The 19,050-nt window shown below is 39.7% G+C and overlaps 1 protein-coding gene across 1 annotated transcript in view; it reads right to left on the bottom strand.

Moving 5' to 3' along the window:
* Window positions 1-834: 834 nt before the first annotated feature.
* The window catches only part of fam117bb (family with sequence similarity 117 member Bb), a 60,567-nt gene continuing 42,351 nt past the window's right edge, over window positions 835-19,050 (bottom strand). Inside the window, exons 5-8 of the mRNA XM_007261061.4 lie at window positions 9,714-9,857; window positions 7,419-7,650; window positions 4,865-4,988; window positions 835-4,626 (exon numbers count right to left, since the gene is read on the bottom strand). Coding sequence (XP_007261123.3) covers window positions 4,341-4,626; window positions 4,865-4,988; window positions 7,419-7,650; window positions 9,714-9,857 — 786 coding nt within the window. The 3' untranslated portion in view covers window positions 835-4,340. The remainder of the gene's footprint in view (window positions 4,627-4,864; window positions 4,989-7,418; window positions 7,651-9,713; window positions 9,858-19,050) is intronic.

Below are 19,050 nucleotides of genomic sequence, written 5' to 3'. Positions count from 1 at the left end.
GTGAGTTCTCCTCAGAGGCGTTTGGAGAGTTGTGTTTATCTTTCTGAAGCCCAGAGCAGAAAGAGCAGAGGAGAAAAATGTTTTCATTACTCCAGATTTCTGATCTCAGCAGGGAAAGAGCTACATCTCTAATGATCCTCGGGGTTAAAAGGTTCTCTTCAACATTCATGTATTTTCTTTGGACTTTGGCATTAGCACTTCTGACATGTGATCACAGGAGGAAAGGCAGGACCTGCAAACCCTGAGGTCACCTCACCCAGCAGGACACCACACCTCTGAGATCTTATTTGTTGCAACTTTATTTTTTCAGTTACATACAGCCATACGAACACCAGAGAGAGTACATGAACTGTATGAAAAAACAAACAAACAAACAAATAAACAGAAAGAGAAGACATATCTTATAAAGTGTAAAAGATCAAAGGCCTACAACAGTGTTGAAGCTGTGTTGGAGCAGATCTAGATGTGCAATATAAGGATGACTCTAGAAGACATGTCTACACTGTGCTTTATTGCGTTTATTTCATGATCTCCATGTTTTAACTGATACTGAACTGATGAGTATAGAGTAGGTCAATGTGGCCTAACTTCGCACTGCTAGCAAAGCTGCTTCTCAAACCTGCCGGAGCTCGGTCTCTTTCTCATACACTAAAGTAGAGCACACTAAATAAGAAAGAGATAATTAAGGCCTCCATCCTTATCAAAACGTATTAAAATTGGCCTACACTGAAAGTACTCTCTACTTAAATATAGGTACATATTACTAAGGAGATACAAAATGTAGTTGATAGCACAAAGTCTTTTTTTTTTTATATATATATATAAGAGTAGCGTTCAGATCTAGTAGAGGAGAACTTCTTAGGGGAGCTTTCTATTCCTGAGTAAATAGACCTACAGCGGTAATCACTAGGTGTGTGAGAATGTAGATTTCAGACTTTTTTAAGAGCTTGTTTCAGTTAGGGATGGTTGTTGGGAAAAAAAAAAAAAAAAAAGCTGGAAGGCCTACAGGGCCTAACTGATCTGCAACACTGGCAAAAAAAGTGCGACAATTTTTTTTTCTTTTTTTCTTCAAGTTTGTGATTTTCATGTTTTTCTCTTAAAGCACAAAGTAACAACTTACAATGGGGGGGCCCAAAAACAGGAACCCAACAGAACTATCAGGAGCTCAAGCCAAACCTCTGAGCTCCAGCTAAACCAAGCCACTAGTGTGAAGGAAGCACAGTTAAGCAGACAGTCCTGGGCTTTGGTCTTCATGTTTTGAAGAAGAACAGTCAACTAGCTTCTGTTTTACCTTTTATCATTATCTCTCTCTTTCTCTCTCTCTTTCTTTTTTTTTTTTGTTCATTCTCGCTCTCCTCTTGGCTTCAAAGCACCACTGACTGTGAGTGTGCACCATAGCAGCCATTTTCTTTGGACAGGTCTGTAGTAGAGTGATCACAACGGCCTCTTCTAATATCACCTGTGAGCCAAAAGTCCATTATTACAACAGTTTCCAAACAAAAAGAAACAACAAAACCTGTAAAACACCACGATCAATACAAAAATAGACTACAGCATATAAGAGAACATTAATGAAGAACTTCAACCACTTGGCAAGGAGTGTTAATTATTATTATTATTATTACTACTGTCAGCTCTGTGACACTGAGGAAAAGAGAGATTGAAGATGAGTCCGGTAACGGGGAATGATTGCGACTCTTCGCCTCCAGAGAGACCAGGTAAAACAAACAAATGCCACTGATATTTTCTAGAATGCATGCACTTAGACAGAACTGTGTTCTATGGTTACCTTTCTAACACCATGAAAAAGTATGATGCACTCGAAAGGTAAACGTAATGAATAAAAGGAATGAACCACATTCTTTGTGTTAAACAGAAATGCTGGTTGAAGCTGACCAATCCAGTGCGGCACAGGCTATTGCTGCATTCCATTTCAACTCTGACTCGGTCGGGATTTCTGAGATCCAAAAAGGACATTTCAACTGGAATGCTCCTTCAAGGATTTTCCACTCAGAAAATTAAGAGTCTCACCAATCCAGAGTTAGTATTAAAAATGTATTATCGTGTCTGTCTACAGCGTTAGGAAAAAAATAAGAGACCACTCAAGTTTCTGAATCAGTTTCTCTGATTTCACAATGTATAGATATATGCTTGAGTAAAATAAACGTTGTTTTATTCTATAAACTACAGACAACATTTCTCACAAATTCCAAATAAAAATATTGTTATTTAGAGATTTGCAGAAAATGAGAAATGGCTGAAATAACAACAAAGATGCATAGCTTTCAGATCTCAAATAATGCAAAGAAAATAGGTTTTATATTTATAAAGTTTTAAGAGTTCAGAAATCAATATTTGGTGGAATAATAACACAGATTCCTTGCATCTTGGCATGTTTTTCTCCACCAGTCTTACACACTGCTTTTGGATAACATTTTTCCACACCTGGTGCAAAAATGCAAGCAGTTCAGCTTGGTTTGATGGCTTGTGATCATCCATCTTCCTCTTGATTATATTCCAGAGGTTTTCAATTTGGTAAAATCAAATAATAATAACAATTTTTAAGTGGTCTCTTATTTTCTTTCAGAGCTGTATCTAATTAAATCAGTCATATGAACAGCACTGTCCAACTTCTATCTATGGACATGTTGTTTAAACAGCATTGCTAACAATGCTAACCTGGGACATATTTAGTTTGTATTTGCCATAAAACTCCAAAAAAAGGATTGTCAAACCAGTTTGTGGTAAACTGCAACAAATCTTTTGCTAGCTGATTTACATTAGTGTACAATTATTGGAATGTTTAAGTGGAATGCTATAACCTTCCCATTTTTAAGTTCTGTGGTAAATGGAATGCAGCATAATCGTCATTAGATTAGAAATGATGACTAGAGTTAATCTGTAAAACTGACTCATTTATGTTTCGTTAAACACTTCGCTTGAAGTTCCGAATTCATCCGTTTTTTCTCTCTCAGTGTCACAGTGCCCTCCATTCAAGTCTTAGCCTTATCAGTCGGCGAGAAAAGAGAGCAATCACACACACAGACAGACACACACACTCAATTCATCCTGGCTGTCAGCATCTCTTCATTCACCTCTCTCTCTCTCTCTTTCTCTCTCTCTCACTCTCTCTTTGTTCCCTGATGTGTTTGAAGTTCAGCATTTGGACCCAAATGCATTTCAAACGCATTTTACGGCCAAGCAAACAAAGGCATCTCGTTTGCAGAGCACTCGTCTTTTTTTTTTCTCGCGTTCTCTCTCTCAAAGTCTTGCTTTTTTCCCTCCCATTTCTCCTCACTTTCCCCATTCCTCTCACTGGCCATGGAGAGAAAAAGAGAGAGGGAGGGAGGAAGGGTGTGTGTAAAGGCCAGTGGAGGTCAATCAGTCTGTCCCCACCACACACACACACATAAAAAAAAAAGAAAAAAAAAAAAGAAGATCAGTCTCTCCTGCTCTTCTCTTCTCCTCCTCCTCCTCACGGTGTTCAGACCACACCATGTGCACGCAGGCGGGAAGATAAGGAAGCAGTCCAGTCAAACGGTCACTACTATGACAGAGCCTTCATCAACCCAGCATACCAGGTCTCTTGGTCTTGTCTAATTGAAATGTTCAGAAGACATCATTTCGTATCCAATGATGCGCTGTTCCAACTCTAGGAAGAATAATAAAAATCCAGTTCTCCAAAAGAGATACACGGCAAGCTATAAACACAATACAGTCTCTCACAGTCTCTCAGGCCTTGAGCTCAGAGAAAGCTAAGTCTGAGCAGATGCTCTCTCTCTATGTGTGTGCGCGCATGTGTGTGAGTATATGTGGGTAGGTGGGTGGGAGGATTTGTGTCCTTGCTTAACTACAGCATACGGGATTCATCCACACGTCTCCACTCTCAGTCAGTCAATCAATCAATTGTTTAAATCTATCAAAGGTAGCAGTACAATAAAAATAGATCTATTCTTCTCTTATCAAAACCCTCAGAAAATAAGTCCTCCTGGTCTTTAAGTATTACAAGTACAAACCTAAAAAGCTGCATAGCAAATAGCATAGCGATTTCAGTATCTCGTCATCTCGTCATCTCATCATCTCGTTAAATAGAAACTGACATTACCAAAATAAAGGCCTTACTTTATTAATTTTTTATTTTATTTTATTCTGCTTCTCTCTTTCTTTCTCTCTCTCTCTCTTTATTGTGTTTTTTGTGCCTACCTGCTTTTATTATTATTTTATTGTTTTTTTTTTTGCAGGTTTGATTCGTAACATTGTTTGCTGTGCTGTGCTGTGCTCAGATTCGGCCTCTTGGGGGAAGGGTGGGAGGTGGGCTGGGCCTGTTTGTGTTTGCATATCTAGCTCTCTGGGTCCTCTAGGTGTGGCGAGAGGCAGGACAGGGAGGAGGAGGAGGATGAGGATGAAGGTTGCTGGGATAGGGTGCTGGTCCCCCGGGATACTTTCTGCTCAGGCTCGTTTGGAACGGGCCCCAGACTGCCCTGGTTTTTCAGGTTAAGCTCCGACGCAGGAAGCAGGGGCTTGAGGATGCTGACCAGGCAGAAGGCTGAGCCGCTTTTGGGGACGAAGTTCACCTTGTTCCTGTCTGGGCAGAGGAACTGTGGGATCTCTTGCGGAGGCCTGGCCCTGAGAGGGAGGTACAGATAGCAGAGTGGGTAAATTGTAAGGCCAGGGTCAAAAATGTACATGCTTAATAACTTCAAGGCCTAATAAAGCCAGAAACAACCAAAACAACTGTGGGAAAGAGAGAGAAGAGAGAGATAAAGAGTGAAGTGAGGGATAGAAAGAGCTGCAGAGAAATAAAACATGAAAGGAATGAAAGAAACCAAGGATATATCAGCAGAAGCAGCAGCAGTGTACTCACTGTGTTTCCTCAGTGAAGACCTTGACTCTCTCACAGCCCTCAGGAGGCTCCCGTTTGAACATGTAGCTGTTGTTGGGTTTGGGTGAGGAGGCATATTTGGGCAGAGGAGAGCCAGGAGCCAAATCTGTCAACAGAACACATGTTACTGCTAGTTTCAGTGTAAAAAGACTGCATAGCTTCTAGTAATGTAGAATTAGTACTAGGCTATACTAATTTTGGTCCTGGAGGGCCAGAGTCCAGCACAGTTAGCAGATTTCCCTGTTAGACACATCTGTCTCCAGTCCTTGTTAATTACTGTTTTACTGTTACTATGTGTATTATTGTACATAAGATTTCCCAACATACAGTGGGTAAGGAAAGTTTTAAATTTTCAGTCTTTATTTCATTGCAGCCATTTGCTAAAATAAAAAAAAGTTCATTTTATTTTTCATTAAACGTACACTCAGCACCCCACCCTGACAGAAAAAAAAGAAATGTACAAACAGAAATTACTATACAGTTTAATTAAACACAGCTGGACTCCAGTGACAAAGTAGAACCATCTGAAGAAGGAGCAGAAGAAATGGGCAGCATGCGAGTTAAAGGAGTTAAACTCCTGCTACTCCAAGAAGCAGGCTATGTAGAGTCTATGTATATATGTCTGTCATTATCAGTACACAGTGATGGCGGCGCCCAGAGCTACAAAGAAGCCCTGTAAATAGTTGTAAATATATATATATTTTTTAAATAAGCTTCTGGTGCACTTTTGAAGGTAATAATGCCTCAATTTAAATGTCAGGGCTCCCAGATTCTACCAATGAGGTGTGGAGTTACTTTGAGCCTGGGTAACAGTGTAAAAAGTGATTTATCGGGACAAAATATACCCAGATACGGCTGTTGCACAGAGTGCTGGGCAAAAAGAACAACATTTCTGGATCTCAAAAAGCTATAGGAGAGCGGAGGTAAGCTATTCAACAAAAGTACTTTTTATCATGTTTTACTACACCCAAAGTCCATTTTACACCAGAGTTCTCAGCAAAGGGTCTGAATACTTACGACCGTGTGATATTTTAGTTTTTCTTTCTCAACAAATTTGCAAAACATTCTGCATTTCTGTTTTTTTCTGTCGAGATGGGGTGCTGAATATACGTTAATGAGAAATAAAATGACCTTTTTTATTTTAGCCAACGGCTGAAATAAAACAACGAGTGAAAAAATTTAAGGGATCTGAATACTTTATGTACCCACTATAAGTTGCAAAAATATCTGATGTTGGAGCATTAGCACAATTAGCCATCTTATGAACTTAACATTTTATATTTATGGACATAGAGTAGCTGACTGTATCCTTAAATTAAAATTTTATAAGGCAAATTAAGAAATTTGGAGACACAGATAGAATGTTGCCTCAACCTTTAACACACACACACACACACACACACACAAATTACACACAAATTACACACATACACACACATACACACACACACACACACACACACATACACATACACACACATACACACACATACACACACATACAGTATGAGCAGTGGGCAGTAAGGGTTAAAGACAACAGTAGCAGCTTATCAAACCCGGGTATCAAACCCAAAAGCCATTGCTCTAACCACTGAGCAACCATAGCACCCATCACTTTCACTCAGCTGTCTCTGATTTGACCCTAGATACAGTTTTAAATCTTTGGTCACATTTTGCTAAATAATATATTTTGTTTATATTTTGTCAATTTAGTAAAGGGTACAAACAGTAAACACCATTCCAACAGCTTTACTTTGTACTTTGTCTCTTATTATAGCCCATTGTTATTTTTGGTAGATTTAACAGATTATTTGACATTTATTATTTTATCCATTTGTGCAACAGTTCCACTAATATCAGCAGCAATACAACCCTAAAGCATAATACATCTGTTTCCCTGCTTTACAGTTGGCAATGTATCTTTAATTAAATGTAGTTGAGGATGAAAAAAGTTCCTTTTGCCTTTATCCGGCAACTATATTAGTTTTAAAAATTCATCTAGCTTTTCTAGATTAAACATATTTCAAATGCTCCCTTTTGTGAAGAACTCAAAAGTAAAAGCTTCCATTCTGTAATTCTTTCATTATGATTAGTTTATGGAAGTAGTGCTACACAGCTGAATGCTGCAACATAACTCCCAACTCAGCTAATCGTTCCTGCAGATGCTTGGCAGTTATATGGGATTTTTTATTTGCCTCATAGCACATGAGCAGTTCTCTTAAAGAAGACTTTCTTTTAATTCTGCACTTTGAAAACAAAAAAAAAACACTTGGCCACCTTCTTATAACCTTTCTTTTGCTTGTGATCATTGACCATTTGTTTTTATGTCTTTATAAAGCTGTTTAGAGAAGCTCATGCTTGCTGACTGTAAGCACAAGTTCTAAAGTGTTGTTCTAAACCTACGCAGCACTGAAGCAGGAAAATCTCCAAACTCTGCTGAACTGCAGCCTCTCAGGACTGGAGCTGATCAGCTCTCATGTATACTGAAATAAACACTACAGGAAAAGTAAGTAAGAATCCTGATTGTTTACAGTACCTTTGTCCCGGCAGTCGCTGAGTGGTTCCTCGTTAGGCGAGGGGCTCTCGCTGCAGGGCTCACTGGGCACGGTCAGGAAGGCGGGTGAGACAGACTGGGAACGGCTGCTGCTGTTACTATGGTTACTGCCAGCCATGATGCCGGAGGGCGTCTGTGTGTCGATGCTGCGGGAGCTGGCACTGCGGGGGCACAGAGGAGGGGGTGCGCGGTGCCCGTCGGGGGCATCCTGAGGCTGCAAAGAGAACAAGAGTCAGCAGGAGGTAAAAAAAACATTGATCAACTCTGAAACACAGGTTTGGTTCAGTTCACTTGAAATATGAATAAAACTTCTTGAAATCAAATGTTTAAAAAACAAGAACTTTACTTAATTTTTATTACCTACATCATATTGTATAAACAGTACAGTACAGTTTGTGATGTCAGTAAATTTTTAAATACCATATTTTTCGCACTATAAAGCACACTAATAATGAACGTCTATTTTCTGCTCTATATTTTTACATAAGGCACACCGGATTATAAGATCCATTAAGCGTCACTAGTATGGAACAGGGATTTTTTTTATATATATGTGTGTGTGCTGGATGTTAATGTACACAAATTTCTCTCCTGAAAACTGTTTATTTGGATGAGTAAAGTGCTTCTGTTTATTTACAGTAATTTTAGTTTTTCATATTTTCACTAAGGCTGGGTGCAGCTGCATTAGCACTCAGCTACACTGAGGAACCCTGAGTGTTTCAGTAAGCCAGGGTGATATTAGCTAACGGTTCTTCCCACATAGCTTGTTTTAACACAGTAAACACGCAGACTAAAGTCCAATATACTTGCCTCTGAATGCCGAAAGAGCTAACCCTTAGCACATTAGCAGTCAATGCTAATGCTGCTCCAGAAGTGCTAGTCTGGGTTAGCAGCAGGCTACAGACCGATAATATCCACATCTAAACGACAAAAGAGCTAGCGCTGCAGTTAGCGGCTAATGCTAATACAGATCCAGTCTCACTGCTTGTCTGAGCCATCAGTACAGACTTCAAATGCAGACTTTTGTGATGAAGTTATAGGTAACGATTATTTTTTGTGTGCTAGAAGTGACACTGAGTTTTTTGGTCTTTCAGATCTGATCTTCTCAGACCTCCACTGTTCCCCTGAACTGTCAATTCTTAATAAAATTCTGCACCATAGAAACCAAAGTATTAAACAATAAACGATTTCTGCATTAGGAAAAATAACTGAAAATGTATATATCAGGCTCTCAAGTTTTCCCGAAATGGCTCAGTAAGCAAACTATATGCACTACACTGACCAGAAAAATGAACAAAAAACATCCCCCCATGCTAGCTTGCAGACTGCAAAAGCATGCAAGCACCTCATAATTGGTAATGAGACACTGGCAAGAGGTGACATGCATGGCATTCATAATGTGTAGTGGCACGTGTGTGTGTGTACATAGGACCTGTGTTCCTCACAAATTAACTGTAGGTGGTACCTGGAAGTTGTGATCTAAAAAGTTGAGAACCACTGATTAACATTTTTTAATGACATTATCATTAAAAAGTTTCTTTATTTCAGTAATTCAGTTAAAATCAAAAAGTTTATGAATCAGTTTCTCTGATTTTGCTATTTATAGGTATAAGTTTGAGTAAAATGAACCTTGTCTTTTATTCTAAAAACTACGAACAACAGTTCTCCCAAATTTCAAATAAAAATATTGCATTTTTAGAGCATTCATTTGCAGAAAATGAGAAATGGCTGAAATAACAAAAAAGATGCAAACCTTTCAGACCTCAAATAATGCATAGTTCATATTCATAAAGTTTTAAGAGTTCAGAAATCAATATTTGGTGGAAAAAAAACTGTTTTTTTTAATCACAGTTTTCATTGGCATGTTCTCCTCCACCAGTCTTACACATTGCTTTTGGATAACTTTATGCCACTACTGGTGCAGACATTTAAGCAGTACAGTTTGGTTTGATGGCTTGTAATCATTCATTTTCCTCTTGATTATATTCCAGAGGTTTTCAATTTGGTAAAATCAAAGAAACTCATCATTTTTAAGTTGTCTCTTATTTTCTTTCCAAAGCTGTATTATATAGATATATATATATATGTCCCATACACGTCCCTTACACATATATAATATAATATAATTATATAATATATATTTTTTGAGATGCACCTGTAAATAATTCTTGACAATAATTTGATGAGTATCTGGACCTAAAAGTTCAGATCTTAGCTGGTCGTCTTGTAAGAAACGAGTTCCTCTAATGAGACACTTGAGCAGTGCCTGCTACTCACAATAAGCTGTTCTTCTTTCTCTCCTGAGTCTCGGATGATTATGCGCTCGATCTCCTGGTTCAGGCCCTCGACACTGTTGCGGAAGCGTGAGACGGAGGATTTGGAGATGGGGATGGGGATCAGGACGCTTTTTGGGATCGGAGCCTGAGGGAGAAAAGAAAGAGCAAGGCCATTATACAGTGTACGGGTGGGAGAGGAGACATATAAACAAGAAATATGAACACAGCTCACGAGATGTGTGTTTGTGTGGCTGTGAATGGTGGTGGGTGGATGTATATGTGAGAGAGAGTGTTTATGAGTGTGTGTGTGTGTGTGTGTGTGTGTGTGTGTGTGTGTCTGTAGAGTGATAACATGCCAGGAAATGAGCGGAGCGGTATTCTCCAAAGCTCACACAGAAGTGATAAGAGACATGCTGAGAAGATCATGAATTAGATATACTGTATATGTACATGAAGCAGACACATCAGTACAAGCTTAATAATAATTATTAATAATAATAAATCATCATCATAATATGATAACAGTGGCATATGCATTAGCACAATAATTCTGCATACACGCAAAAACACACACATTCACACATATACACACACACAGATAGACTGCAGGCTAGTGTGACAGTGCTGTGTGTTGTGTTCTCTGCAGATCTGTGAGTTATGTAACGCAGTCTCCCTGGCAGATTTCTGATTCTGGCTTCTGATTCGCCGAGCCGCAAGACCGCCTGACTATACTGAGACACATATAGAGATAAGACCACAACCTAGTATCGCTCTCTCTCTCTTTCACATGCACACACACACAAACACATACACATGTAAAGACAAGCGTGTACATATATAAAACATACAACAAAACAAGTACCGGTAAATGTACACAAGTACACACATACACATGTACACAAACTATACACTACTGCTACCAAATCCAGCATGGGACCCCCAGCACTAACGAGCTGGCCTGAAGTGATCAGACCTGGATCAGAACGAAGAGGAAAAGTGTCACAGAATAAAAAGTAGCTTCACCTTTCCCGAGAGCCCACTTCCAGTCATCCTTCTTCCTCCAGCTTGTGTTCTTCCTCTCCCCCTCTCTCTCTCTCCTTCTGCTCTTCTCTGTGTAACACTCAGCTTGTGCTCAGTAGCAGCTTTACTGTCTCCCTGCTGCCTGCCTCACTCTCTCAGCCCCCTCCCTCTCTCTCTCTGTCTATATCTATCTCTCTCGCTCTCTATTTCTATCTCTTATCACCAATTCCTTCTCTCCCTTATACTGATCGATAGCACTGCTGCTCTTTTCTCTTTTCCTGTCTCGTCGACCCATTTCCTAAACAGTCTTTGAATAAAAGGCTTTTTAAATCCAAAATCTCCATCTTTCTCCTTTTTCCTTTTTCTCTCTCTCTTGCTTTCTCTCTGTCTCCCTCCCCCTCTCCCACCCCAGCCCGAGTGGAGAGGGGAACAATGTGAGGGCATTAGGAGGATGTGGCTGTTCTGTGTGGCCCCGCCGTGACAGTCTCTTTAAGCATGCCACATCAGCCAGCACCCGGCACCCTCATTAACATCTCTATACAGCCAGAAGCCCCTCTCTCTTTAAACTCCGAGCGCCGCACCACGCCAAGCCCGCCGCTGCCTCACCCCTCCAGGACCTCAGGAGGAGTTGAGCGAGTGTGTGTGTGTGGCAGTTATTAAGCATCATACATCATTTAAACTCAGAAAAAAGCCTACTTTCAGTTCCTTTGTAAACCCCCAGATTGCAAGGTTGTAATTCCTTACGCTGCAGAAACAAATATAAACAGCACTGGAAAAAAATAAGAGACCACTTTAAAAAAAAAAAAAAGTTCCCTTGATTTTACCAAATTGAAAACCTCTAAAATATAACCAAGAGGAAGGCGGATGATCACCAGCCATCAAACCGAGCTGAACTGCTTGAATTTGTGCACCAGAAGTGGCTTAAACTTATCCAAAAGCAGTGTGTAAGACTGGTGGAGGAGAACATGCCAAGATGCATGAAAACTGTGATTAAAAAACAGGGTTATTCCACCAAATATTGATTTCTGGGACTCCTAAAACTTTATAAATATGAACTTGTTTTCTTTGCATTATTTGAGATCTGAAAGCATCTTTTTTTATTTCAGCCATTTCTCATTTTCTGCAAATAAATGCTCTAAATGACAATATTTGTATTTTGAATTGGGGAGAAATGTTGTCAGTAGTTTATAAAATAAAACTTAACTTAACTTACCAAATTGGTTGTTGGATGATAACTATAAATAATACAAGATTCCCATGAGGTAAGCTGTGGGGATATTATTTTATTTAACACAGTAAGGGAAAACCACTACTTTTAATATTTCATTGATATTTGTATTTATTCTAATACAAGTGTGTATTTTACTATGTAATACATACAAGAAGCTTTTCAAAGGAGGCTTAAACTTTTGCACAGTACTACTGTATATATCAGACATAAAATTTTATTAACTCTATAACATCTCTGCTGTTAAACCTGATCACTCATACAGGCCCAAAAACAACAAGCCCCGACCTCTGAGGTCACCTGAAAACAATAAGCTGGTTAAGTGATGATGTCCATTTCCTAGCAACCAGTTGCTAGGAGGTAAATATTTGTTTACGTGTCAGATTTCCAGTGGCTTGCTGGGACATCCAGCACCGGTCTAGATGTGGGTGCTTCAGTGCCTCCACCAGCGCAGGCCGATGAGACAAAGTGATCGCGGGCCGCCGGGTCACTCTCACACTATCAGTGCCATTGATCTGATCTGGCCAGCCTGCAGCCAAGGGACAGGAAGGTCAGCGCTTCAGGAGAGGCTAAAGAAAAAGCGCACGGGACACCCAATAGCCTCGTCCCGCAGACGCCGCACTGTCAGCTCCTGTCCCATCCAAGGAGGTGCAGGGCGAACCGCATGGGGGAAGAGTCCAGGCTCCTACATGAAGGCAGCAGACAATGGCAGACAGGGGCTTCTGTCTCATGTTTGTATGTTGCGAGAGGTCAGAGGCTGAGGGGGAGCGAGCACTCAGGCATAATGCCCCTTTTTGCTGATGTAAATAGCAGTTCTGCCCCTGCGGCTCTGGCTTTCTGCAGTTTCCGAGGCTTAAGCTGGAGGAGTGAGCTATACAAATGAGAACCACAGTCTCAAATATAAAGATTTCTAAATGGCTATTGGTATAGAACATACAGCTCAGGGAAAAAAAAATAAGAGAACACTTAAAAATGATGAGTTTCTTTGATTTGACCAAATTGAAAACCTTTGGCCATCAAACTAAGCTGAACTGCTTGATTTTTTGCACCAGGAGTAAAGGCATAAAGTTATCCAAAAGCAGTGTGTAAGACTGGTGGAGGAGAACATGCCAAGATGCATGAAAACTGTGATTAAAAAACAGAGTTATTCCACCAAATATTGATTTCTGAACTCTTAAAACTTTATGAATTTGCATTACTTGAGATCTGAAAGCTCTGCATCTTTTTGTTATTTTAGCCATTTCTCATTTTCTTCAAATAAATGCTCTAAATCACAATATTTTATTCTAAATTTGGGAGAAATGTTGTCTGTAGTTTATAGAATAAAACAGCAATGTTCATTTTACTCAAACATATGTCTATAAACAGCACAATCAGAGAAACTGATTCAGAAACTGAAGTGGTCTCTTAATTTTTCCCAGAGCTGTATATTTACAAGTATTATTAAAGAGAGTATTATTACATGTATTAAGTAATATGCAGAGGGCTTGAGCCACATAAAAAAAGATTTAAAGCTGTTTATCTGTGCAGAAAGCATTAAATTCCTATTAAAAAAACACTAATGCTGGAATGAATAGAGATTATTATGTAGTGTGATAAATTGTGATGTTATGTTTGTCAGTGTGTTATATTACCCATTTAAACACACTCTTGAATAAGCTGAATATTTTAGCTAGTCCTAATTGTATTTGGTTTAGCTAATAAATAGTTTATGAAGTCATTAAGTAATCAGGTGATCTGGTGGTGGAACGGAATTCATTCATTCAATGGCTGGGCGTCTTTTGAAAAGAGGAAGAAACTAATATATGTTCGCACCAGCGCACAGAATTCAACATTTTTAATAAATATTTGCTACCTTTAACTGTTATTAATAATAATTTATATTTATTTAGACTATAACTAGAAAAAAGTGCATTTATATAAAGTGGCCATAGTACTATAGGCTTAAAGGTTTATTTATCTCATAAGTGCTCACAGTGACGTATATCACAGACCAGTTGAAAGTTGTGGAAAAAAGTTTATTTTACAGCCCTCTGTCCTTCACTTTAGTTTAAGAAGTCCCTGAATGTCATATACTGAACATCCTGGATGCGTCACAGGACAGTTAGTGAATTTGCATACACGTGACCACATTTACAATATGATTGTGTGCTTGGTTAGTGCTTAAGATAAAACTAGCTTATTTCGCTTCAGCTCTTCACCCAACAAGATATGCTAAACCAAATAATTTCAAATTGTTTCTGCATTAGAATTAATTTATGAATAATAACTCCAGGGTTAAGGCCATAATGAATTAAACACTTAAAACTGTAATAAAACCATTTCTGATCCCACTTCTGGAACAAAACGATAAAAATAATAAAAAATACCTCTCTATTTACAGAAGACACGTGATGTATAATGATTGTGAGCGGTGGTGTCTGGCTAGAATTGTATCTGGCAACATATACATTCAATGAAGACCTCACAAGTACATCCTGCAGGTTAGTGGCAGAGAGTGCAACCTGGCAAAAGTCATGGGATACGACACTAGTAACTAGTTTCAAGGTTCTCTAAAGGGTTTATTTATATATACTTACATCTAAAAAATATACAACTACTAAACTTCTCATTCTATATGGCACCTGCATATTAACTCTGTCACACAAACACACCCAGAATGGCCACTTTTTAATGGAAATCAATTGACAATCCAATTTTGGAGCATATCTCTTCACTCATTCATTAATAGATTTTTACACAATGTAAAAAAAACAACTGCCAGATTGAAAATTATGTAAAAATTATGCCAAAAAATAGAGATGCTCAACAGCAGCAAATGGCAAAAGTTCAGAAATGCCCTTAACTATGCGACCTAAACTGTACATCACAGACTGACAACAGAGAAGAGCAATAAACATCAACTGTCTGTTATTGGTCTGAGTCAACATACGGTTGCAGCAACATGTAACTGGTAACCAGTAAATATTCGCCTGTCTCCAGGCTCTCTCTCTCTCTCTCTCTCTCTCTCTCTCGTGGCTTTGTGAGAGGTTTACTGGCAGTGAGTAAGTGGCCTTTCTTTCCTGGTTACTACAACCTGCCTTTAAAAGAGGAGGTCAGACAGAAGAATCCCTTTCTGTCCTTCACTGCCTCAGATAGCTGCCATGGACACATTTCACACTCGGCCTTATTTGACCACTGCAGCGTTTATAAAAGCGGAAGATTCACGAGGCCGTGGCTATTGACCAGCGCTGCACTGAAAGGTCTGCAGACTGCCTCAAAAAAAAAAAAAAAAAAACACACACACACACACAAAGGAATGACCACACACACTCTCTTACACACACACTCTCTCTCTCTCTCTTCCTCTCTGTGTTTCTAGAGACCAGAAACACGTTCATGAGTTCGACTACATAAAAAAACGTGCACGCATTCCCAGGACACCTTCTGAACTAATTTCAAGTCAGTTTCCTCTGTTGTGGTTCAGCGTCTGAATAAAATGCTGAAACAAATCAGCACCCATCAAATGACCGTCTCTCCCCCGTGAACAGAGCGGTCCAAGAAAAGCACATGTGAAACCACAGGCTGACCACAGAAGGGGGCACCACTCTGAAATCTGATCAAACTGGAGCGGAACAGAGCAGAACGCTTCATCATTTCCCCTCAGCAGGCCAAGAACAGCATGAGGATGGCCTGCCTGGTGGTGCCTTCTCATTTCATACACTAGTGGGCGCCGGGGAGACGGAAATCATTACTGCTCTGCAAACTCTTGAATCACACACACACTTAGGTGGCAGTGAAGTCTAAGACTAGGCCGCAATGGTCAATCATTGATTTTCTGATAGAGCAGCTGAAAGGAAGAGTAACATAGGGCTTATTAAAGAGAGAGAGAGAGAGAGAGAGAGAGAGTGTGTGTGTGTGTGTGTGTCAAATACAATGCAGCTCAAAGTCTCAAAAAAAAAAGAAAGGTAAAAAGTGTGGGCCTTTAACAAGCCTGAATGAGAACACACAGCTAGAGCTGTTTGTGTTTTAATACAGAGAAATACACACACACACACACACACACACACACACACACACACACACACACACACACACATACACCTACCACAGACCAGACTGGCAGGCTAGCTAGTTAGCTAACAGTGCAGTTTGAGGCTAACTGAGCCTGACAAACACACACACACACACACACACTCACTCATAGCAGGGCCATTCACACAACCACATGCTCTCTTCACTCCCCCAGAGTTCAAGGAGAGGCTGCTGGATCACCAATAAAGCCCCGGCCACGCAACTTTTATACTTTCATTCTTTTCTCTCCCTCTTTCGCGCCGCACTCCTTTCACCTCCTGAAAGAATGCCATTTTCTTGACTGACACTTCATCTTTAGCGGCTCTCAGAGGATATAATGGGGCAAGCACCACCTTCTACAATCACCCTACCCCCACCACGAGTAAAAACAGCCCCACACACACACACACACACACTCCGCTCGCAGGGGTCACGCTGTGTATTCTTTCAGGCTGTGTCTCTACATCAGTTTGTCTTAACAACTCTTCCCATAGGAAACACAGGAAGGTGGGGTGGCATATGATTGGACTGTATGGAATTGCATCCCAACTGATCCGGTGTGATCCGGTCCATTGTGCCGCATACGATTGAGTGAAGTACGCTAGTATATATGTAGTGCTGAAGTATGTTGAGTTCTTCTTGTCTATTAACATATAAAAGAGTCCAACATCCAAAAAGAGTAAGGGTAGGTAAAATAGGAAAGAAGATATAATGATATTTAAACTTATTTACAATACACAATACCTATAACTATGTATTGACAGAATAAATGCATAAAAAGCGGCAGATTCTTGAAAATAAAATCTTTATACAGTCATTTTTATTCATAGATGCTACAAATTTTATCCAATTGAAGAGGACTAACTACTTGTTTTTGTAATGAAACATACATCTGGTCAGTTTTCTTTAAGGACTGATGATATTCACAACATGCTAAGGAGAATGCATCATGAATCACAATACCAAAACTAGGTGGTTGCTGTGGTGTTGGTGGATGGTTGATACGGTGTTGGTGAACAGTTGCTGTGGTGTTGCTAGGTGGTTGCTATGGTGTTACTAGGTGGTTGCAGTGGTGTTGGTAGATGGTCACTATGGTGTTGCTAGGTGGTTGCTGTGGTAATTATATGTAGTTGCTGTGGTGTTGCAAGTTGGATGTTATCGTGTTACTATGCGGTTGCTGTGGTGTTGCTAGGTGGTTGCTGTGGTATTGCTGGGTGGTTGCTGTGGTATTGCTGGGTGGTTGCTATGGTGGTGTTATGTGGTTGCTGTGGTATTGCTAGGTGGTTGCTGTGGGGAGGGAAATTTCCCCCTTTTCAGGTGTAAATCCCCACGTTAAGGTGGGATCCCCCCTCAAAAGGGGCCATAAAACGCTTGTTTTACGTACTACGTATTGCTTCAAAAAAGGGCACAAACAGAGTAATTTAGAATAGTTCCTACGAGCCTGCAAAATTTTGCATTTCCACATCGAAAGCTGTGAGAAAAGGGCTTTACAAAAAAGGCAAAAAGAATAATAATAAGAAGAAGATTACAAATAACAGCAAGTTAGCTTTTCCAAGCAAACTTAATTAATCACAGTACGATAAAATATTGTCATAATTCCCACTATGTCTGGATGTACCTAAATACTTGTCCCAAAGAACAACCAGAATTTAGAGCACAACACAACCAAAATCTGACGAATAAAAAAAAGAGTATATCTTAGACTGAACAACTCATCAATTTGATCAATTTAACATGTTCCCTTACTACATCCTATATATCCATCCCCATCCAATTTCATCCCAACCCAGTGCATCCATCTCATCCCATCCAATTAATGCATCTATCCCATCCATCTGATTCATCTAACTATCCATCCCTCTATCTATCTCTCACTTATCTAGCCACCTTATTCCATATCCCATCCTATTTATTCATCTATCGGGGTTTGGAAAATATGTTGTTTTCAACGTGGTGATGTTAATATGAGTAATAAATCTTCAACTTGGAGAAAAATGAAGAAGGAGAGACTGAGCAAAAGAGCGAGAGAGAGAGAGAGAGAGAGAGAGAAAAAGAGAGAGAGAAATAAAGTAGGCGCCCCTCTGACTGGTACAGGTGTGATCCACAAACACGCAAAACAGTTCAGTCTACTCATGTGTTGCCAAAAAGAGGAAGTAGGAACACTCCCCAGCACCTGTCTTTCATAGGTACAAACAAACAAGCACATAATTACACACACACACACACACACACACACACACACACACACACACACACACACACACACACACACACACACACAGCTCCAAATAAACTCAAGCCTGTTATGATTAGTAGGCCTCTCTCTCTCTCTCTCTCTCTCTCTCTCTCTCTGTCTTTCTCTCACCTGCTTCCCATTAGTCGTAATGTGAAGCAGAGAGCAGCCTCAGATTGGGAAAACTCCCCCAAGCAAATAAACCTCAACAGCAGAAATAAAAAGTGCAGTAAAACTCCCACTCTTTCACTATTCCTGCTCTGATCAGAACAACACCAATCCAGAGTCTGAGCCACAAGCACACAACTATTCATTATATCAATGCAGCACACACATGCAGGACAGGGTAATACTAATAGCAAAAAGTCAAGTAAGAGTAAGTGTGTGTGTGTGAATGTGTGTGTGTGTCAAATCAAGAGCTTAAAATTATTCCACACCACACATGCTTCTAGAAACTGCAGGCTACCTTCTCCATGTGTTATCTCACACTCAGGCAACAACACTATGAAAACTTTAGGAAGCCTTGAAGGATCGAACTAAAAAAACAACTTGCTGGAGGCTTTTCTCAAAACAGGAGACTGAGAGAGAGAGCTCATTAGATCTAGGGTGTGCACAGTGGTTTGATGAGTCAGTTCTATTTGTATAGTACCTCTACAAAGTTTGTTTACTACTAATATATGAAATTGATGTAAAATGTATTAATTTCTTCATCCAAGCCTTTAAACATGATAAAAGTAATCCAATAAAATAAGGATCATATAATACAATAATAATGATTAAATGTAATTATAATGATCTACTATT

Source organism: Astyanax mexicanus, chromosome 11, assembly GCF_023375975.1.
Source record: "Astyanax mexicanus isolate ESR-SI-001 chromosome 11, AstMex3_surface, whole genome shotgun sequence".
Lineage (NCBI taxonomy): Eukaryota > Metazoa > Chordata > Actinopteri > Characiformes > Acestrorhamphidae > Astyanax > Astyanax mexicanus.
The sequence above is the reverse complement of the archived record's forward strand: the minus strand, read 5'-3'. Positions and strand labels throughout refer to the sequence as shown.